The sequence below is a fragment of the Neoarius graeffei genome, chromosome 22 (genome assembly GCF_027579695.1).
Source record: "Neoarius graeffei isolate fNeoGra1 chromosome 22, fNeoGra1.pri, whole genome shotgun sequence".
Taxonomy (NCBI): Eukaryota; Metazoa; Chordata; class Actinopteri; order Siluriformes; family Ariidae; genus Neoarius; species Neoarius graeffei.
Genome location: NC_083590.1, coordinates 54,802,471 through 54,826,250, shown reverse-complemented (window position 1 = coordinate 54,826,250; position 23,780 = coordinate 54,802,471). Strand labels below are relative to the sequence as shown.

The following is a 23,780-nucleotide window of genomic DNA, read 5'->3' as shown; positions in this document are numbered from 1 at the left end:
TTATTTTTTAAATTATTTTTTAAAAAAGTATGATAATTATGAATGAATGAATGAATGAATGAAATGAACTTAATTAAATTTACAACCAATGTAGATACATTACATTATTTACACATTACCGTGATATCTAAGGCATAGTTAACAAAATTTACAGCAATAAAAAAAATTAAGGGTGGCACGGTGGTGTAGTGGTTAGTGCTGTCGCCTCACAGCAAGAAGGTCCGGGTTCGAGCCCCGTGACCGGCGAGGGCCTTTCTGTGCGGAGTTTGCATGTTCTCCCCGTGTCCGCGTGGGTTTCCTCCGGGTGCTCCGGTTTCCCCCACAGTCCAAAGACATGCAGGTTAGGTTAACTGGTGACTCTAAATTGACCGTAGGTGTGAATGTGAGTGTGAATGGTTGTCTGTGTCTATGTGTCAGCCCTGTGATGACCTGGCGACTTGTCCAGGGTGTACCCCACCTTTCAGAAATATGAGTAGAAATATTAGAGATATTGGCTTCTTCACAGACTTCTGATTGGATTGAATGGATTCGGCAAACACATTTTTTGTGAATGTTGTTTAGTGAAAAAGTGATTTTTATTCTTGCATATGAAAATCCTCAAGTGAGTGAACACTGTACAGTTCTGTATATGAGTCAATTTCACAGAAAACGTGTTTTTTTTTTTTTTTTTGTCCGGACGTGTTTTGTTTACATTTGAGATTTCTAAAACCTTTTTATCGTCTCATATGATAAAACATTATCAGTTCTACCTTGCATTTCAAAATTTGACTACTTTGGTTCATTGACTACTTTGTCCCCCCACCAGGGCGCTGCCCTGGACCAGCTGCGGGCCTGCGGCCCCCAGACCCCCGGCTAAAATTTTCAGATAATTTCACCAGCCCCAAATCACATCCCTGAACTTTTGATTTGTACTGTGCACACGCGTAATTATGATAACGAGCAGTTCTTTGATGAATTTCCGTCTTTCCTGCCAAACATTGATTCACATTGTATAATAATCAGAGAGGATCTGAACCGCTAGTTGGGTCGTCTCCCACCAGCCGCCCTGTCGAGATCTGCACGCGTCATTAACGCCTCGTTACGGTGTGACTGATGCGTGGCCACATTTACACCCATCGGTGTGTACGTTTTCCTTCTCCCCGTACATCATACTTTTTCACATCTACATGATGATCTCATGGACATAAAAACCATGTTGTCTGTTGTGAATCATGTGACGGTAACGTCCCCTCCCTCCCCTCTCTGATTGGCCAGTGCTACTTCTGACATTAGTCACAGTTCTCTGTGGGAAACATTCAAAACATGAATAAAGTAGTAGTTAAAATCTTATCTGTCTAAACATGCACAACGTTGTTCCACTCTCTTTTGAATCTTGCAGAGTGTATTTGAGTGTTGGCGAGAAACACTGCGACTTCCCCATCTCCTAATTTATATAAAGAGAAGCTCTTCCTCAGAACTGTGCCTGATCTGCAGATGTTGACGACATACTTCTCAAATCCAGACACTTATTACAAACTTGGTGACAAACCAGATAAACTCGAGCAGTCGTTTGCGTCTCCATTAATTCCACAGATATAAGTAATAGTAACAGTCTTACTTGTGAACATCAAGAAATGAACATCACTTTCCATACGTCAGAACGAAGCCCAAGCCGTGAAGATCTGGAGTTTTTTGAGGATCTTTTAAACCTATACTAGACACTAATGTGGCTGAAATCCTTGACCAGCCATGCAAAGTGGAAAAGTCCTCGACCTGAAGGCTTTCCTACTGACTATTTCAAGAAACGTTCAATGAAAAACGCCCCACTACTTCTGAATATGTCAAGATTCCTCCCAGCTGCATGCGGCTGAAATCCGCGCCTCTTAACCCTCTGGGGTCTGAGGGTATTTTCTGGCACTAATGATTTTGGCGTGCTCTAATGTTGTTGTAAATTTCAACAAATCCTAGCAGTATTTTCAAAGTCATATGATTTTTTTTTTGTATTCAGCACAAGTTTAGCTAAAATAATATCTCTGTAGTCTGTATGTCATGATTGTACATTAAAAAAAAACCCAGATAAATAAAGATGTTGTAAAAAGCAGTTTTAGAACTGTGTTGGAATGTGTGACAAAAAACATGACCTTACCCATTGTGACAAACTGTTTTGATCACTTGAGGTGATTCTGTTCAGTCTCAGAAATGGATCAAGCACAAAAACTTAAATCTGCTCCATTGATTTGTACAATTAACTGGCCATCAAAAATAATTGTCCTATTGTTTTGGGATAGAGGGTTGGCAGTCGGAGGGGTATTCAATGAGAAGAGTAAAAACTTCCATTCCATTCCATAAGAAGAGTGAAAACCCCTCCCACTGCCAACTCTTAATCCCATCACACTGCAAAAAATGGCCTTTCAAAAATAAGAAATAAAAGATTAAAACAAAGCTTATTTGCTTGAATCAGGTGAAAAAAAATCTGCCAATGGAACTAGTCAAATTTGACTTGGTAAGATTCCTTAAAGTAAGATGAAAAATCTAACCTGTTTTTAGATGAAATAATTCCAAAATAAGATTGGGGAACTTATTATGTGAGATCTCATCTCATTATCTGTAGCCGCTTTATCCTTCTACAGGGTCGCAGGCAAGCTGGAGCCTATCCCAGCTGACTACGGGCGAAAGGCGGGGTACACCCTGGACAAGTCGCCAGGTCATCACAGGGCTGACACATAGACACAGACAACCATTCACACTCACATTCACACCTACGCTCAATTTAGAGTCACCAGTTAACCTAACCTGCATGTCTTTGGACTGTGGGGGAAACCGGAGCACCCGGAGGAAACCCACGCGGACACGGGGAGAACATGCAAACTCCGCACAGAAAGGCCCTCGCCGGCCACGGGGCTCGAACCCAGGACCTTCTTGCTGTGAGGCGACAGCGCTAACCACTACACCACCGTGCCACCCTTATACGAGATCTGATTAACTCAAAATAATCAAAATAGTTATTTTAACAAGATCGTACTTCTTACATTTAGCCATTCAAGTCGTTTTTATTTATTTCATTTTAAGGGTATTTCACTTAAATTCATGACAAAGTCTTAGCAGTAAAAACTGAATTTAAGATAAATATACTAATATTAGGATTGTTAAATTCTACAACTAAGCATTGCTAGCTTAAAAGATTCTCCTTTTGTGACCTGTAATTAGTAAAATACTCTAGATATGAGACCAGGGACTATCTTGAATCAAGTTGACGACACGTGTAGCATTGCAACAAGTTTATTTTTTTTCCCATTTCAACATTCAAACATTAAAACACCTCTTAAGATTCCACTTCCCCAGGACCTCAGGCACCAAAAAAAAAAAAAAGTCTACGCATTTTGACTTACAGTGCTTACACAATGCCAAAGCAACAGTGCATTTTGGGGGCACTGACTATTCATGTGTACGAGGGGTTTACAAGATCAGGCACAAAAAAAAAACCCACTGAACTTAACTCATAGCATTCCAAAAAGACCTCACTAAATCGCCCTCCACTCACTCATAGCCTTTTTGAAGGCACTTGTCTGGTCTCGAGTCTGTAGAGCATCTAGAAGGAGCTCACTCTGAATGACTGAGAAAACACTCGCAGTAAACTTAGGATCTGTAAGGTGGAGTTGAATTGGAATGAAAGATTCAAAGATTTCAGTAAAGTTCATTTATTCCCAAAACAAGCATACTTTGTTTTTTTTTCTTGAAACAAGATGAACCGCATTTGACAAATGTCCAAAATGTACTTACTTGTTTTAAAAAAAAACTTGTTTTATTTTCAAAGGTGCTCCAAATAAGACTTTTTCAAGACATTTTGTCTAGACAAGATTTTCAAGATGGACTGTCTACAGTAAAAACTAGCCTTTCTAGCTAAATGAGGTTTTGCTTGTTGGGCAATTATGTCTTATAATAAGGGTGGCGAGATGTTTTGACTTGAAAATAGACAAATAAACTTCCTAAGATTTGTATTTTTTTGCAGTGCAGGTCAAGTGATCAAAACAGTTCATCGCAATGGGTAAGGTCATGTTTTTCACACATTCCAACACAGGTCGAAAACTGCGTTTTACAACAGCTTCATTTATCTGGTATTTGACTTTTAGTATTTGACTCTATTCAGTGCGTCTTGAAATTAACTCTTGTACTATTTTACTCAGTTCAGAGCCGCAACCGACTCTGTTACTGTGTTACACAATTACTCTGGAATTTTGCTCGCACTCCAACTTTTACTCTCTAAACTCAAAATCGAGCAAAATGAACTATTTTTGAGGAAAACACTTTTAACTCTAGAAAAACTGCTCAGTCATTTTTCCTGTATCTGCACTACAGCGCACGCATATCAACTGAAATATGCTCAAAGGAAATAGAATAAATATTTACACACACGAGTTGATCTTCGACTCGAATCGCTGTCCTGAATCATCTGAGGCGCATAAAATCCGCGTGCCATCTCGCAACAAGTTTTACCTCCAAATAGCCTAAACTATGTCTGACAGATTTTATCCTGTTTACGGTGGGCGTTCCCATGTGAAGTCTTTTCTGAATGTGTAAGTGCGAGGTCAGCGCTCCGACTGTGGTGTGACTGAGTAAGGTGACAAGTTTTATGTTTCATCTAATTTAGGGAATTTAAAAGCCTATAATATTATTTGGCAGCGGACACAAAGTGTAAAGGATAAAGTTTCTGTTAATATGTTTGTCATGCTCGTATAGGGGTGTTCACACGGCAACTTTTACTCCGGTGTAGCACCGGGGCCGCCCCGGTAGAGCGTTCACACGGTACAAAGTTATAGCGGTGTCGCCCCTGAAAGCTGCTTAAACCGGTGCAAATCTAACCCTGCTCGGGAGGCGGTTTAAGAAATTTACTCCGGAGTAAATGCTAGTTTGCGGGGCAGCACCGATATAAAATGGGCCGTCTGAACGCTACAGGGGTCGACTCGCTACACCTCAGGAGAGTTGATTACATACGGGCATTGCATAATTTGCATCCTGGTATTTTGTGCTTCCAAAATGACGAATATCAACAACAACAGAACTGCGTGTCTTCCAGTGTTGCCAGATTGGGCGGTTTTAAGTGCATTTTGGCGGATTTGAACATATTTTGGGCTGGAAAACGTCAGCAGTATCTGGCAACGCTGGTGTCTTCATCCACGTTGTTTTCCCGGCGCTTGGTGATGCCATGACAACCGGGAAAAGGAAGTACATTTTCATGCATGCGCATATTTCATTTCCGCATTATTACTATCGTATAGCACGGTCACAAAAACTGCCGTGTGAACGCAAGTGGGGCTGCACCGGTGCTAACACGCTTCTCTCTAGTAAGCAGGTTTGTGACGTGTGAACGCTCCACAAAATTTACACCGGTGTAAGATATATCGCAACAAAATACATCGGTGCAGCATCGATGCAAATATGTGCCGTGTGAACACCCCTTATGATTAAAAACTCGGATATTTATCTAAACACATGACCTACTCATTCTGAACCTTCTGAGCTTCACTGGCGAAGCTGTCGACCCCAGAGGATTAAGATAAAGATCCAGTTTCACTCTTAAATGTCGATGTCAAAGTTCTTCCTAAGGTCCTTACCTCTTGTGGATATTAATGGTCTTGTCACTTATAACATCTCCTGGTTTGTCGGATCTTGAATCTCCGGAAATGATCACGCTCAGTTAAGTGAAATTACTGCCAGCATGTGGGTTGCAACTGAATTGATGAATTTCTTCCTTTTCCTTGTTCTGTTTCTATAGACCCCAAGCCCAATGGACCAGGTGGGGAAGATCAGGGGCCAGCATTATGGAGCAGCAAACCCTTACTCTCAGCAGCAGGGGCCTCCACCGGGGGCCCAGCAAGGGCCCTCCTACCCTGGGCAAGGCTACGGTTCCCCAGGGCCACAGAGATACCCAATGGGCATGCAAGGGCGGACTCCTGGTGCTATGGGAGGCATGCAGTACGGGCAGCAGGTGAGTCCTGAGTCAAGATGGCTGAGCAGTTTGGTTTTCGGACTGAATTACGTCCATCTGTTTCGTGTGACGTCACGGTCACCATGCTGGAGTTACTGAGTGGTATCAGTGAGAGATCCTGTAAATAGTCCATTCCAAATTGGCCTGATCATTGAAGATGGCTAGCTTGATAGTGCTGCATCCGCTTGGTCATCTTTTGATCAGGTAAATAATGTGTTCACATTTCAAGTGCCTCAGCTTTGTTTTACAAACCCATCCAGCAGCGAAGTACCACGAGTCTTCTGTACCCTTTAAAACCCTCAGACTCTCACGGATGGTGCGCGGATTAAACGCAAATGTAAATTTCATCTGTAGATTTGGCGATGTCTGTGCTGACTTCAGATTAGGGATGGCGAAAACTAAAAAAAATCTTGACCGACCACCGAGCCTCACCGAGTCGGTTAACCTATGAGTTTAAAATTCTAGAATTGGAATTATTAGAATCTATTCTAAATCTAACCGCGAGCATCCGCACATTCAGTCCCAGTCGCTGCCCTCCACTCACATTACCTTTTCTAGAGTGCGAAACATTTACGCTACGTTCACACTGCAAGGCTTAATGCTCAATTCCGATTTTTTTGTGAAATCCGATTTTTTTGTGAGGTCGTTCACATTAACAAATATATGCGACTTGTATGTGATCCTCAGTATGAACGAAAAGCGACCTAAAAGTGTTCCGCATGCGCATTGCAGGATACGACGACGTCACACGCAGTGAGCATGGCCAGTGTTTACGGAAGTAAAACCGCCCGGTTGCGGTATGACCCATCCAATCTAGCTTGAATAGCTGCATCCCCCCAAATGGAAATCAGCTCCCTAACCTCTGCGTCCTTCCATTGAGAAGATTCAGAACCTTCACAGCCCGAAGCGTCCCTCGCATTGATGTCATGCGCAGGGGCGCAGATACGTTTTTTGAACTGGGGGGGACAAAAAACTGAGGGGGACAAAGCTGCCAGCAAACCAACCCCAACCCCGATATGCCTGTCAAACTTGTTTTGGGTTACCATAGCAACCAAGCTCGAGCTCGCAACCTGTGCAGTCTGCGCAGCTCAACCAACCGAATATCAGTCTTTGTTTTGTTTTATGTGAGTTGTTGCAACTATGTATACACTGCTGTGCACCTCAATAAACTAGTGTAATTTCTTCCCTCTCTGTATCTTAATATGTTTTTTTTTTTTTTTTGTATTTTTGTATAAGCTACTTGACACTTTAATTTCCCTCTAGGGATCAATAAAGTTACTCTACTCTACTCTACTCTAAACCGAATGGTAATTAGTCTTTTGATTTTTCCGTGAGGTTTGCCTTATGCAAAGAAAGACAGCATAGATGTTTTTTCCTCCCTATAAGTGGGGGGGCCCGAGCGAGGTGAATTTAAATCTGGGTGGGACGAGTCCCACCCTCTATCTGCACCCGTGATTATGCGCCATGTTGTTGTAACTTTTTTTGAGAGACCCGCCGCCTACTTCAGCGCAGAATAGTGACGTTTGTGGCTTGTTGATGACGTGTAAGTCGGATGAATGCGACCTGGCGGTTCAGACTGAAGTCGCATATGAAAAGAGCGGATAGGAATCGGAATTAGCACCACATATCCAAACGGCCTGGGTCGGATTTGAAAAAATCAGATCTGTGTCGTTCATATTGTCAGTAAAAGATCGGATACAGGTCACATATGGGCGAAAAGATCGGATTTGAGTCATTTCAGCCTGCAGTGTGAACGTAGCCTTAGTCCAACGCGGCACTGATGTCGAGGGGTTTGTATTGGAGCGGAGGACAAATGGCTCCAGCTTAGAGACAGTTTCAGTCGGCCATGATGGCATTGAAAATAAAGTCAAGTGCTAGAAGAAGTACATAACATTCAGTGATGGGAATAACGGCGTTAAAATAAAGGCTGTTATAACACCGGGTAATCTAATTAATTAGCTACAATCGTTATAACGCCGTTACCAATATCAACACGCCATTACTGCATGGTATTGAAGTTGCTCTGAAGCCGTCACCGACTTGGCTCACAGACATAAAAGCTGCGTTTGTCACTCCCCTTCCAGACACCGCTGTCGTTTCATTCTCTCCCCTTCCCTCCAAAAGTCGGCATCTGCGCCTTTAGTTTGTGTGGAGAGATATGATCTGCAATAACATGCATTGTTGGCTACAGACCGAAACATACTTTCAGAATGCACTGGCCAAGGCAGGACTAAACTCCATGTGCCTTCTAATAATAATTAAACAAAAACAGAATAGTAATTTGTAAGCTAAAAAGCCTGTGTCTACACTTTTCTTTCGCCGAGTGGCAGCTGTCTTCAGCTGGGGTGGGAGGGCGGGACATGACTGAATGGGTGTTTCTGATTTGTCAGCTGTTGTCCTTACACCGCATGGCATGCCCCAAGCGTTTACAACACAGAATTCCAGGTTCTCCACTCCAAAATCGGCAGCTTGATTTGTTTTTTAACCGACAACCAAAAAAAATTTAACCGGTTGACGTTGATTCGGTCAACCATCGGTCAAACGGTCATCGGTTAACATCCCTACTTCAGATCTGCATATGGTTTTCTTAGAACTTGTCACAGTTTAGTATTCTCAGTCACTGCTTTCCTGCAGATGTTTGTACCCAAGGCAGCTCATGTGACTGAAACGGGGCAATAGTTTGGCTGAAGATCTGAGCGGAATTGGTTTACGCCAAAATTACCATCATCAGAGAAAATGTTAGTGTGGACATAAAGCACTAATAATGGGATGCCAAACACACTGCAGGGTTCTGGGGGATGAGGATCAATATGTCTGCTTTCGACACCTTTTGTCCCAGAAGACTGAAAGCCCTGGATGTGAAGTTTTGGGTGATAGCACGAATCCCTCCTTTTGCAGATTCTAGTGGCTGCTGATCGGGTTCGAGTTGCAAACCTGGTGGATTTGATGTGTGTGAGAGAGAAAGTTGCTTCTTCCTATACTGTCTGCAGTCTGTTCGCTCATTGGATGTGCTTTGAAAGTTTAGCAGGGAATGAGGGGAAAGTTGAGTGTGATTGAACTTTGGGCTGAAAGAAAAAAGTCTGAGTGTCTGTAGATCTTTCACTTTTTTCAGTTAAATCATTAGTTCCTCCATACGTAGAAAATTCTCACAAGAAACCAGGGCTTTGAACCGGTTCAAGGAACGAAAACGAAAACCGGGAACTTTTTCTATTTCACATGGAACAGAAACGAAACCAGAAACTTTATTATTTTTTATGTTCCGGAACAGAAACGCTTATTAAAAATAATGGTAACCGGTTAATACTGGTTTTTATTTCGTTCCTCAAAGTTTCCGTAGCCTACAAATAAAAAAGCCATTCTTCTCCTGCGCAAGTTTCTATGACCCGCTGGGGTTCACTTCCTGTGTGACGGTTGCTGACTGAATGGAGAGAGCGGGAGGGTGGACTACTATCACGTCTCCATTACTGAGTGTCTGAGCAAAGAAGAGCCTGAACGATGCAACCTCCCTATTGGCTGTTTGTAAAAATGTATCAGTTGTTGCCCCTCCCACGGGAATCATCGCGGGCTCGAGAGACGAGACCTGACGAGTTAGTTCGTTGGTAGCAGAACAAAATGTCTGGACACAAATCGGGTTTTCAGAAAAGGAAAGAAAATAAACGGAGGGTCGAAAATACAAAAAAGGAGGCAGAAAATGCAAAACGAGTTTTAAGGTAGGACAAATGGTTAGTTTTCTGAGGCAGCCCGCCGTGGCTGCCTGCAGGCTTATTTATTATAGCCCATTTAGTTAAAATAGTTGATATAAAATGTTTATAGTTATAGTTATGTGATGGTTGTCCTGATTTAGACTGTTTTTTTTTTGGGGGGGGGGGGGTGCGCGATGTTGCACCCGGGTCCAGATTAGGGCAGAACCGGCCCTGGCTACATTTCAGGTGTAGTTTGTTTTATGAATGTATGTACTTGCATAGATGTGTACTTGGTCTTCCAATATGGCGCCTAACAAAATCTCGCGGCGCGGTGACGTCATGCGGTAGCCCTCTATAGGGCCTGACTAGCCTTTGGTAACACACTAAACGAATTCTCTTTCATTTTTGGCACTTTTTCTGTTTGTGTAGATGGGAAGACATACTGAGAATCCAAATCGCCAACATTTGAAATAATAATTGTTTTGAATTATTTCTTGTCTTATTTAATGAAGGTTGTAATAGAATTAGCCTACATTTGGCTTAAGCTGGATGAGACCGAGACATCATTTTATAGCCATTTGTTAAACAGCTGACAGGGAACGTAATTAACCGTTCCGGGAACGAAATTTTTTTGTTCTAACCAGTTCGGGAACGTCTATTTAATGGTGGAACCCAAAACCGGAAACGTTAAAATTCCGTTTCTGTTCGGAACGAACCAATAGGAAAAAAATTCTGGTTCAAAGCCCTGCAAGAAACACATTAGAGCAGATACACAGAACCTTTATTTTTAAATACATTTCTGAGTGGATAGTATCTCCATCCTTGACTCTTGTATGCTGCATAAATGGGAATTAAAAAATATATATTTTAGAGTTAAAATCGACCGCAAAGTTGTGATTGGCGCTGCCGCTTGCAACTCTCTTCGTCACCATTTGTGAGTCACATGATGGTATGAACCATTCACAGTCCGTGGAACACTCCAAGCCAATCAGAGTACGGCTTACATATGGCACAAGGGGCAGTAATGGCTGCACTCATGTCGAGGATGTAAACAAAGTTGACGCTGCAACAGACATACATGACATAGTGGATGTAATTTACGTTCACAACTTTTTTTGCCGTCAGAAATATTTAATATTAAATTTTGTGACTCGACTGACAATAGCCGGCGGCATAACAAGCCACAGACGGCGATTTGCCGCCGGTGACCGGCTACTTTTGAGACCGCAGCGCGAATATCGAAGCAAAAACAATGCGGAAGCAGCAGCAGCAGCAACAACAATAATAATAATGGCAGACTTCGCGTTTGTACAGCTGCTGCTTCTCGTCGCTTAACAATGGTGATCTTTTGCGGTCTTGTTATTGTTGTTGGTCTTAACAACTCCGCCCCCCCGCTGACGTAAGCGGTTCTTTCCTCTGGCCCAGCAGAGAGTTGGTGCTAGCCTGGAACCGGTTTTTCTGGCCCCAGAGCCAGTTCTTTGTCAGTGGAAACAGAAAACCCGGTTCCAAACTAAGCACTGGCCCCGAACCAGCCCTGGAACTGCTTTGGTGGAAAAGGGGCAGAAGACTATTTTGAATTAGCATTAAAAACCCCTCAGCATGTGTCCTTGTGTAATTATTCACCCTGATAACTGCAAACTGGAATTAAAATGGACTTCATGGGAATCTTTACCATCTGATTTATGTGTGTAATAGTTGAAGGTGCAAAACGTTTTATTTATTGCGACACCAAACCATTTATTATTTGCATATGTATCAGCTTTGCACTGATCCTGGTACTTTTGTCCATTTTTGAGAAGATTGTCCGATTGAATGGAGGCTGTTGAACGGGATTCTCAACCACATGGAGGATTTGATCATTCAAACTCCTGCAGGTTGTTTGTTTGAGTCACTCCAGTGGAATTTTGGTGGGGTGCTTTTATTTATTTACTCACATTTTCTTTTAAATAATAATAAATCTTGGCTTGCCATCTTTTGACTCTGTTCGTTTTGCCCTCCACCCTGACCTGCTGATGAAATGCCCTGTGGCGCAACATGATGCTAACACCACCACGCTTCACTGTGTACATGCTGTTCTCGGTGTGATAAGCAGTGTTGGGTTTCTACCAAATGGTTTCCACATTTGCTGAGTCTCCAGAATGCCTTTTGGTAAACTCCTCGTATACAGGGCTGCAACAACTAACAGCAAATTTCATGACCATTTAGTTGGACTTTATGAAGCATGCTGCTACCTCTAAAGTATGGCAGCTCTTTATTATAGGCTACTAAAAGCCAATTTATATCTGTATAGACTCTGGCGTAGGTACGGCATCCACGCTTGCGCAAGGTGAAGCGTTTATACTTGCACGTGAGGTGTCATTGCATGAAACACACCAGAATTTACTGCTTTTCCACACAGAAGAGTGGAATGCACGCTCCATGTTTCAGTGTAGGAATAATAAACAGAAAATCCCCCAGACAAACTGTCTCGAAACAGGTTTACTGTTGGAAAAAGAAACCTTGCGTGATTAATTATAAACCAAGTGAAATCTCACTGAAAGCATTTCTGAAGTGTTTGAACTCGTCTGTATTCAGCAGGATGAGCGGCTCGAAACTAAAGTCCAACTGCACGCTCAGGAACAGGGCACAGAACTCCTGTTTTTAACTGCGCCGGGTTAAACTGGGCGGCGGTCCTAATGATCTCCAGCCGCTACAGAGTCTCATGCTTTACGTATTTATATTAACCCGATATCGTGAGAGTAGATTTCCTTGGAGAAGGAGGAGCAGCTGGAGATGTGACGCTGCTGAGCAGACCGATCAATCATGCTGCATGACATAACCACACCACCTCATGACATGACTTGTGTTTTCATCTGAGTCGTCATAAATACAGTGGTGCTTGAAAGTTTGTGAACCCTTTAGAATTTTCTATATTTCTGCATAAATATGACCTAAAACATCATCAGATTTTCACACAAGTCCTAAAAGTAGATAAAGAGAACCCAGTTAAACAAATGAGACAAAAATATTATACTTGGCCATTTATTTATTGAGGAAAATGATCCAATATTACATATCTGTGAGTGGCAAAAGTATGTGAACCTCTAGGATTAGCAGTTAATTTGAAGGTGAAATTAGAGTCAGGTGTTGTCAATCAATGGGATGACAATCAGGTGTGAGTGGGCACCCTGTTTTATTTAAAGAACAGGGATCTATCAAAGTCTGATCTTCACAACACATGTCTGTGGAAGTGTATCATGGCACGAACAAAGGAGATTTCTGAGGACCTCAGAAAAAGCGTTGTTGATGCACATCAGGCTGGAAAAGGTTACAAAACCATCTCTAAAGAGTTTGGACTCCACCAATCCACAGTCAGACAGATTGTGTACAAATGGAGGAAATTCAAGACCATTGTTACCCTCCCCAGGAGTGGTCGACCAACAAAGATCACTCCAAGAGCAAGGCGTGTAATAGTTGGCGAGGTCACAAAAGACCCCAGGGTAACTTCGAAGCAACTGAAGGCCTCTCTCACATTGGCTAATGTTAATGTTCATGAGTCCACCATCAGGAGAACACTGAACAACAATGGTGTGCATGGCAGGGTTGCAAGGAGAAAGCCACTGCTCTCCAAAAAGAACATTGCTGCTTGTCTGCAGTTTGCTAAAGATCATGTGGACAAGCCAGAAGGCTACTGGAAAAATGTTTTGTGGATGGATGAGACCAAAATAGAACTTTTTGGTTTAAATGAGAAACGTTATGTTTGGAGAAAGGAAAGCACTGCATTCCAGCATAAGAACCTTATCCCATCTGTGAAACATGGTGGTGGTAGTATCATGGTTTGGGCCTGTTTTGCTGCATCTGGGCCAGGACAGCTTGCCATCATTGATGGAGCAATGAATTCTGAATGATACCAGCGAATTCTAAAGGAAAATGTCAGGACATCTGTCCATGAACTGAATCTCAAGAGAAGGTGGGTCATGCAGCAAGACAACTACCCTAAGCACACAAGTTGTTCTACCAAAGAATGGTTAAAGTAGAATAAAGTTAATGTTTTGGAATGGCCAAGTCAAAGTCCTGACCTTAATCCAATGGAAATGCTGTGGAAGGACCTGAAGCGAGCAGTTCATGTGAGGAAACCCACCAACATCCCAGAGTTGAAGCTGTTCTGTACGGAGGAATGGGCTAAAATTCCTCCAAGCCGGTGTGCAGGACTGATCAACAGTTACCGCAAACGTTTAGTTGCAGTCATTGCTGCACAAGGGGGTCACACCAGATACTGAAAGCAAAGGTTCACATACTTTTGCCACTCACAGATATGTAATATTGGATCATTTTCCTCAATAAATAAATGACCAAGTATAATATTTTTGTCTCATTTGTTTAACTGGGTTCTCTTTATCTACTTTTAGGACTTGTGTGAAAATCTGATGATGTTTTAGGTCATATTTATGCAGAAATATAGAAAATTCTAAAGGGTTCACAAACTTTCAAGCACCACTGTAGATCTCGTCCCTGCGTGTCTTTCTCCTGTTCCACATACCAGAAGGTGTGGCCACGCAGCTCACCTGGTAACTCATGTTCATGACCTCAGCACCATCAGGAGACCAAACCAAACTCGTTTCTCTGACGATTGATTCGCAGGATGGCTCCTCCATAATGATGGCCATGATGCCAACGAGGACGTGAGGGCATAGTTTGATGATGGATTGAACGGAATATAGAGTGCCCAGAGTTTAAGATTCCCCAGGTCTTTAAGATGTGGCGTACGGGAACACTTGGGCTTCCTGAGGAGATGATGATGATGATGATGATGATGATGTAATGCTGACAGTGGCGTTTCATTACTGAATCCCACAACTAACACACACCAGAATAAGAAATGCCCCATGTTTCAGCCACGCCCCCTGAGGAATCGTGTCAGTAACCACTTCGCCTCACTTACAACTTTGTTGCATTCGAATGTGCAGCTCTCGTTTTGTTATATCCTCTAGGAGGCGCAATAGATCGCACAAACATGGTCACGTTTAAACTGTTGAATGTTGTAATCGATTGAAAGGACCCGTATTCGGGCCGGTACTTCTTTTTGCTGTCGAAAACGCATCGTATCGAGACACCAGTGTATTTGTTTTCGTGTCATTACATCACGACTCAATTTCATTTTTATCTGGTCATTCAAACTTTTTTTCCAGCTTTGTCCGTTGCTCTCTGCACAGAGCGTATAATTGCGTTTGAGGTGCAGCAGAGGCGCATCGCACACGGTTCTGATAACACACTGATTTGAAGAGCACGTCGGTTTCACAAGTTCAGTGCTGCAGAAAGACAAAACAAAAAAACCCCAACCCCTTCTGATTTCCTCTATTTCTGTATATTTGTGACACTCAGTGGTTTCAGATCCGTATGCAGAATGTAATATAAGTCCACGAGGAAACACACAACAGTTGCTTCATTTTCATTTATTGATAATAAAATGTTATTCAACCTTGATCACCCATGTGAAAAAATAATTGCCACCTAAACATAACCGATTGTGCCAACTTTAGCAGTAAGGACGTCACCCAAACGCTTCGAATATCTCAGTCACTTTCCCGTTGCTGTAGAGGACAAACCTCTCTGCAGAATTGCTGGAATTCAGCCACATTGGAGCATGAACTGCTCATTTAAGGTTCTGCAACAGCATCTCGGTGGGGTTCGGAACTTTGTCCAGGCCGTGCCAGAAGGTTCATTTAGTTTCTTTTGGGCTTTTCAGAGGTGGACATGCGATTGGGCTTCAGATCCTTTGTTTTGCTGCATGACCCAGTTCTGCTTGAACATCAAGAAATGGTCTGAAGTTCTATAAAGCAGCGTTTCTCAACCACTGGGCCGTGGCCAATTAGTGGGCCGCGAAATGTTTTCACGTTTGAAGCCGGGTTTTAAATAGTTCAGGATGTCGTAGTGTCCTAAATCCGGTAGCTGGTTTGCCATATACTTTTCAAGTGGAATAAATACATTTGTGGGTCAATTAAGAACAAGCCTTTTTTTTTTGGTCACATTTAACCCGGGCAGGCGCACACAGAGAGAGAGAGAGAGAGAGAGCGTGCAGTGGGCTGAATAAATAAATACCTTTGTGGGTAAATTCTATGAATCTGTGATCTCTGCTGGAAGAGAAGAGCAGGGAGGATTGAGAATTGAGCGGCTGTGGTTTGTTTCCACCTGATACTAAAACTTGTAGTGTCCCAGCAACCTTTTCAAAGACGTGTAGAAAAAGCCCAGAAATTCCTCCTTACCCGGGAATAAACGATACAGGATTTATCTTGTAGTGTCCTGATCCCCAGATCTTTAACCCAGCCACGTATAAAAAGCTGTTCTCCTCCAGGCTCTTCCAGGTTTTCATCTGTGTGTCCGTGTAGAACGATGTCTGCAGCACCAGGTAGTTTGAGATGTCGGTGAACTCAACAGATGGATAATTTTCCAACTCGTAGGAAAAATCCTTTTTTACCAGCGTGTAAGGATCTAATCCCATCGCAAAGAGCAACTTTCTGAAGGTTTCTTGACCGTGCATTGGCATCTAAACTGCGGAAGTAGTCGGAGACGGTTTCACTGGCTCTCTGCATAACGGCAGTCAAATCAGTTTGCCCGACCACCACTTCATTCACCGGAAGTAAACTCACAAGCAAAAGTCATGTAACTGGGGACAACCTACAGTTTAGTGTTGGGGTGTTTTTTTTGTCCCCCAGAATTTAAGCCCTTTTTTTGTATAAGCTTGGAGTTAAGTTTCCAGCAGTGATTGGAAGGGTTTGAGCCTTTTGTTTGTACTTGCTTCTCAAGTCCATGGTTTATCATTGATGGGGTTTTTGTGGACAAGAGGAAAGAAAAGCCTTCTTCATGTGAAATCTGAATCTTGTCTTGCCTTTTTGGTTTTAAGCAACTCGAATGAAGGTGTAAAATAGTTGGAAAAGGAATTTTTACCGAGACATTTCAAGCAAGACTTTATTTCAGAGTTTTGCATAAGCTGTTTTGTTCTGTTGTCCGGTCTATGCTGTACTGTCCCCTCTCTTCTTTCTGTCACTATAGATGGGTTATGGACAGCAAGGCCCAGGAGCTTATGGCCAGAGCCAAGGAGGCTACTACGGTCAGCAGAACCCTCTTGCTCCCCATGGAGGCCTTCAGCAGGGTTCGTACCCTCAGCAGCATTCCAGTGGCCCAGGCTCCCAGCATCCGTACTCCCAACCTCCATCAGGTCCTCCTCTGTCTCAGGGTGGGCCTTCTTACTCCCAGCAGTCCCAGGGCCAATCTTCATACCCCCAACCTCCACATTCCCAGGCTGGCCAGCCACCTTATCCTCAGTCCCAGGGTACACCTCAGTCAGCTCAGGGCCCTCAGCAGCAGTCCGGATTCCCCCAAGCACCGCCTGGTTCTGGGCAGCCTCTTCCTCCATCTCAGCAGCAGCAGCAGCAGCAGCAGCAAGGTGCATCTCAGCAGCAGCAGCAGCAGCAGCCCAGTGTAGGGCCTCCTCCGCAGTCCCAGCAGCCAATGGGTCACGGTCCTCCTCCACAGGGGCACCAGCCCTCACCCTATTCACAAACTCCGCCAACGCAGCCTCAGCAGCAGACGCCCTTCGAGCGCTTCCCACCTCCGCAGCAGGTAAGGAGTTCTTTTCTGTCCTCTCTGTCTGTCAGTCAGTCACAGGGAATGGCAGTAGGTTTGATGGAGGGTTAGAGGTTTCCACTGGACAGTGTGGCTCAGTAAATTATTCCTAGTCTTCCTGCACGTACAGCCAATGCTGTATTTAAGTACCCATGCAGAATGTAGTTAAGAGAAGGTTTACACTCTTTTTTTTTCTTCTTTCTCTCAAGTCCTGATGACGATCCGTTATCTTGGTCTCGGATGCTTGCAGTGCTTTCTGTGTTACCTGAAAAACCCATTGCCAGTTTTTTAACCATTTAGCAAAGTGGAAAATAAAGTTTCATGGCAGATTTTGGGACGTAAAGTTTAGTCATGTGTGAAAGCCGAGCAGTCAATCCCCGAACTCGACTGAGCACATCATCCCGAACCACAGTGCATGATCCACTTGTATTCTTCTCCCTCTTTTTCTTCCTTCATGTACGGTAAGGAGCTGTCCCAAGACTCCTTCAGTTCCCATGCTTCCGGTCCTACCTCGAACCAGCCCATGGCCTCCAGTAAGAGTGGTACAGAGGACAGCATGCAAGGCCGTCCTTCAAGTCTGCCGGTGAGTTCCTGCGTGTCTAATCAACTTTAACCATCAGCTTGCGGTTAATAAACTCCAAAGTTCAAGTTTCCAAGTATGCAATGGAACGCTTGCTTTGGACAGCATTTCGTATTCCTGTTTGATATCCTGAATATCCCTCATTTTGATTAAAAGTGAAGAATTCTCCTGTTGCTCCAGTTCAGTTATTCGTAACGGTTGCGTCCTCGTCAGAATCCTCAACGCCATCTTAAGGACCGATCCGTTCCTCTGTTAGCTCCAATGAAGTTAGTTCGATGAACCATGTGTTCCTTTTCAGTAAACCGGAGCGTCTCGAGTGAAGCATGGCGAGGGAGTCTGAGGTCTTTCTGCCTGCGCATTCTGTTTTTGGCTTCTCCAGAGCGAGTGGTTGAATGATTGTAGTGGTTATCTGGAATTGTCATTGTTACCAGATCAAGTGAGTAGATTTTGGAATTGATCCAAACAAGGTCAGAAGTCTTCAATAGCTTCCTTCCTGTTTGTGATAAGTTCACTGCAGTGCACGTTTCTGATTTGCAGTATATATGTGCAGTACGAGGTGACACGGTGGCGTAGTGGTTAGCGCTGTCGCCTCACAGCAAGAAGGTCCGGGTTCGAGCCCCGTGGCCGGTGAGGGCCTTTCTGTGTGGAGTTTGCATGTTCTCCCCATGGGTTTCCTCCGGGTGCTCCGGTTTCCCCCACAGTCCAAAGACATGCAGGTTAGGTTAACTGGTGACTGTAAATTGACCGTAGGTGTGAATGGTTGTCTGTGTCTATGTGTCAGCCCTGTGATGACCTGGCGACTTGTCCAGGGTGTACCCCACCTTTCGCCCGTAGTCAGCTGGGATAGGCTCCAGCTCGCCTGCGACCCTGTAGAACAGGATAAAGCGGCTAGAGATAATGAGATGAGATGAGATTTCTGTACAAATGGGGAAGAATCTGCTATGCGCCGTCTCTGCCTTCTATTCAACCACGACGTTAACCTGTCCGTCTGATCTTCCTGGAATGTAACAAACTCAAAAACTGAAGTAAATCTGATCAAATAATATTAAATGGCTGCTGTCGTCATATTAGAAAAGATTAGAAAGCGTTTCCAGGGTGTCTGGTTCAGGAGTTGAATAAAGTTACGTTCTGCAGTTTTGCGGTTTTGTTATAATTTGTGAAAAATGACTTCCTTTTCCATTTTTTAACAATCTTAAGGGGTGTTCACACGGCACATATTTGCATCGATGCTGCACTGATGTATTTTGTTGCGATATATCTTACACCGGTGTAAATTTTGTGGCGCGTTCACACGTCACAACCCTGCTTACTAGAGAGAAGCGTGTTAGCACCGGTGCAGCCCCACTTGCGTTCACACGGCAGTTTTTGCGACCGTGCTATACGATAGTAATAATGCGGAAATGAAATATGCGCATGCGTGAAAATGTACTTCCTTTTCCCGGTTGTCATGGCATCACCAAGCGCCGGGAAAACAACATGGATGAAGACACCAGTGTTGCCAGATACTGCTGACATTTTCCAGCACAAAATATGTTCAAATCCGCCAAAATGCACTTAAAACCGCCCAATCTGGCAACACTGGAAGACACGCAGTTCTGTTGTTGTTGATATTCGCCATTTTGGAAGCGCAAAATACCAGGATGCAAATTATGCAATGCTTGTATGTAATCAACTCTCCTGACGCGTAGCGAGTCTACCCCTGTAGCGTTCAGACGGCCCATTTTATATCGGTGCTGCCCCGCAAACTAGCATTTACTCCGGAGTAAATTTCCTAAACCACCTCCCGAGCAGGGTTAGACTTGCACCGGTTTAAGCAGCTTTCAGGGGCGACACCGGTATAACTTTGTACCGTGTGAACGCTCTACCGGGCCGGCCCCGGTGCTACACCGGAGTAAAAGTTGCCGTGTGAACACCCCTTTGGTCATGACTTACTGTCAGTTTAGGTGGTCTTGACTACAACACTACACACAAGTGAAGCTGGATCACCTTTAGGGACTAAAACCCCTCCTTTGGGGGGGAAAAACGATTTTTGCCCTCAGTCACTGTGCAACTTAGGCCGAATCCCATTTCACCCCTTGGACCAACCCCTTGGCCCTTCCCCTCCATTTTGCGCGTTCACGTGAAGGGGTAGGGGTATCCCAATCCCAGTTAACGCGGAGGGGGAGGGGAAGGGGTAGGGCTTCTGTACCCCTCCAAACGGAGATTTTCCTGGAGCAGACTCCGAACGAAGGGGTTTGAGTGATTTCCCACAATGCCATGCGGATTTCAGCGAGATTTCATGCGGATTTCAGAAAGATGGCGGTTCCCGCGGCGGAAGATTGTCATAAATGTATTTTCTCCATTATTTACGTGTTTTAAGTTGTTATCCAGAGGAAACACGCCGCTTGATTCGCTTTCGAGCTGAGAATGAGCAGCGATTTCTGAAATCCAAGCTGCTGCTAAAAAGCTTTGGGAGTGAGTATTGTTTTCGGTTGCTTGACTGCGTACGTTTTGTTCTGTTATTCTCGCTTTTATTGTTTACATGAGTGTTCTGACACCTCATTCTGTCGGATGTGGTGCACGAAGCGCCAAAGATATCCCATTCAGTGGTGTTAGTTAACAAATCACACCCTGCCAGCAGAGATTTCTGCCTCTGGCTCTGACTGTAGTGGCTGGTCGCAGCCAATGATGCGTCGCGTTTTGCTAACGTAAACGCTGACGGAGGTACGTGATGACGTATGCGATCGTTGAAGGGCTATCCCAATACGTAAGGGTTGAATTTCAAGCCCTATCCCTTGTAGCTCAGTTTCAAGGGGAAGGGCCAAGGGGAAGGCGGAGGGGTAGGGGTAGAAATTAGAATTGGGATTGGGCCTTATTTTTCAGTCTCAGTGCGTGTAAGAGAAAATAAAACAAAACGAAATGCAAAATTAGCTTGGAAGGATGACTCCATGGTTTGCTCCAAGAAAAGAAAAGAAAAGTAGATGTAGAAAATCAGGCTTTCAAAGATGAGTGGATGGAGCAATATACGTTCATTCTTCCTAACGATCTTGGTGACTTGAACCATGGCGTGGTTGTTGGTGCCAAACAGGCTGGTTTGGTTATTCCAGAAACCGCTGATCTCCGGGGATTTTTCCACTCTTTACCTGTCCAGGTTCACGGATTCTGTGCCCACTGCAGCCTCAGGTTCCTGTTCTTGGAGGACATGATCGGAACCCGATGTGGACGTCTGCTCTTGCAGCTCATCCACCTCAACTTTTGGCACGTCGTGCTTTTTGGGATGCTTTTTTGCTCAACATGGTTGTAGAGTGACTACTTGAGTTTCCTTAACCTTCCTGTCAGCTTGGATTGTTCTCCTGTGTCCGTCACATCAGCAAGGCGTTTCCACGCACAGAGCACTGGAAAACTCAAACCAACAACCATGTGACCAGAGATCAGACTTTTTCTTCATATTGACGTTTGACGTGAACATGACTTGAAGCTCTTGACCTGGAGCTGTATGAATGTTCTTCACTGTGCTGTTGCCGTATGATCGGCTGAACCGGACTTCCTGTCCAACACCGAAGGACTCTGTGTCAAGCATGTGGATGTGCTTAATTTAATGATTTTTTTTTTTCTGTTTTAAATCAAGGTCACGTTTAACACAGAGGGCTCATGAGACTTTTAGTGAAAATTAATCTGCTCTAGAAAGCTGGTGTTCTTTTCACAAGAATATTAAAAGCGCGAGAGGGTGTCCCGCAGAAAAATGTGGCGGAGGCAGCCAGCTTTTGTGTTCCCTTTCACTGGCTCACAGCAGCGTGATGACCTCCGCTAACACGAGGGCGGTGACTCCAGAGCGTGAAGTCACGTGCTTTATTCTTTTCCTTGTGTGATCACCTGAAAGTAGTGAAGAATCGTAAAACTGTGCAGTTTCATTTATTCATCTGTGATCCAGATCAGACGGATAGAAAGAGATGATAAATCCTGCGAGTGTCGAGTATTCAGGAAGCTGAAACTAAAGCGTCCTGACAGACCGAGAGCAGCGACGTGCGGCGCCATTGGAACAGGCTCCACTGGTTCAGCTCGTTTGCTCATTGCTGTTGCTTTGCTTGGCAGTGTGCAAGTGTTCAACTGCACCACCCATGGTTTTTAAAAAAAAACAGACGTGAGCACCGTGTTATTGCTTCCTGGAGATTGTGTTGTTTTAAAGTTATTTAATTCCACAGGAAAAGAAATCCGAGGTGTTCTTTCATGCTTGCGAGCGATCTGCGGGGTCCAAGCATTTCTTACCAATAAAAATGGCCTGTAAGGATTGGGGACTGTGATGTGAAATGTGAACGGCTTATGAATAAACCAGGCTCTCGTCCAAGGGTTCGTTTGCATATGGCGGCTGCTGTTTGGTTCATTCTGTTGAAATCTCAGCATTGTTTTGATCGTGATGGAGGTTCATACGATACTTGGAGTAATTCCACACCGACGTTGTGAACATCGGACACGCCTGCTAGGACTAGTGCCAGTGCTTAATTTGTGAAGTGGGAGGTCCCGGAACGCAGGAGGTGGGTGGGTCCGGCGACTCAAAAAAAAAAAAAAAGGCAGGCGGTGGTTTACTATAACTTTACACACACGCACTTATTGTGTGTGTAAAATAATAATAATAATAATAATATCAGACATTATGATCTTAGAAAACGCTTTAGTGACGAACAGTTACAGACAGTAATATGTCGTGATATGTTATAAAATATTATTTTTTATTAGGCTATATATTAAATTTATCTTCTAAAATAACAGACTGTACTCATATCACAACCGGTTTATTTCACCATTGGAGGTCAGATCACACAAGACATGAGTTAAATGACTCATTTTAAGGATTTAAGTAGGGGATTTAAAAGCAGTGCCAGCAGGACTTCGTGGCTCAGGTGTATAAGGCGCCATACCATAAATCCGGGGACCCGGGTTCTGTTCCAATCTGCGGTCTTTTTCCGAGCCCTCCGTTTTTCTCCTGCTCATTTCCTGTCGACACTGTCCTTTCCAATAAAGGTGGAAAAAGCCCCAAAAAGAGAATAATTTAAAAGCAGTGCCAGCAAACATAACTGCAATCAATTCAAGTAATAGTTAAGAAATAAAGGGTTACAAAACAAGTTGGAGAATCCATTTTAAAAATTTTAGTAAGCTTTCTTGTTTTTCTCTGCCATTTTTTCCACAGTGCAAGCTAACGGCGACAAAAACCCCAGTGTTCTATTGAGCGGAAGTATACACCCCATGCCCCCCCTTCCCCTTCCGCATAGATTTTGTGGATGTCACAGGAGAGAAATCAACAACAGATATCAAAATCAAAACCGAACACTAAACACATTTTTATTTACTTATTTATTTAATGTATTGTTTGATTTTTTTTTTCCCTTTGTGATGGTCACGGAGGTGATCTGATCCATTTAAATAGCTGCCAGAACACCGAATGAAATGAAAATAGCTGGCGGATCCGACGACGGAGGTTCCGGATCTTGTTCCGTCATGTTCCGGCTCAAATTAAGCCCTGACTAGCGCGCAAAAGTAGGTTTAGCCTGGTATGCAGATGAGCATCATTTATGGAGGTAGGTGGGGCTAGATGTTCCGTAAGCCAGGTTTGTAAGGTTTCAGCCAAAGAATCAGGAGGAAAAACGATAATGATTTTACTGTACACCAGAGGTGGGCAACATGACCCGGATATCCTGCACCACAATACGTGAATCATGCAGAAGATTCTTAATCATGATTAAGTACAAAATTTGAACACAATCAGCTGATTTGTCATTTATGAATTTTTAAGATATTGTGAGGTCCACGATCGCAGAAAAGCACACGGATGATTTATCATGATATTGATGATGTAATATTGCCCAGCCCTGCTGTACACATTATTTTACACGAGAGCTGCTTGTGTTCATGTGCAAAAATATGAACAGTGCCCCCTTTTGGCCAGTTCGAGTCAGCTTCAGTACCGGCAGATGGG

The 23,780-nt window shown here is 43.8% G+C and overlaps 1 protein-coding gene across 2 annotated transcripts in view; it reads left to right on the top strand.

Moving 5' to 3' along the window:
* The window catches only part of arid1ab (AT-rich interactive domain 1Ab), a 180,372-nt gene that overhangs the window by 71,854 nt on the left and 84,738 nt on the right, over positions 1 to 23,780 (top strand). For both annotated transcript variants that reach the window (XM_060904975.1, XM_060904974.1), the window contains exons 2-4: positions 5,753 to 5,965; positions 16,678 to 17,247; positions 17,717 to 17,833. In XM_060904975.1, the coding sequence (XP_060760958.1) occupies positions 5,753 to 5,965; positions 16,678 to 17,247; positions 17,717 to 17,833 (900 nt within the window). The remainder of the gene's footprint in view (positions 1 to 5,752; positions 5,966 to 16,677; positions 17,248 to 17,716; positions 17,834 to 23,780) is intronic.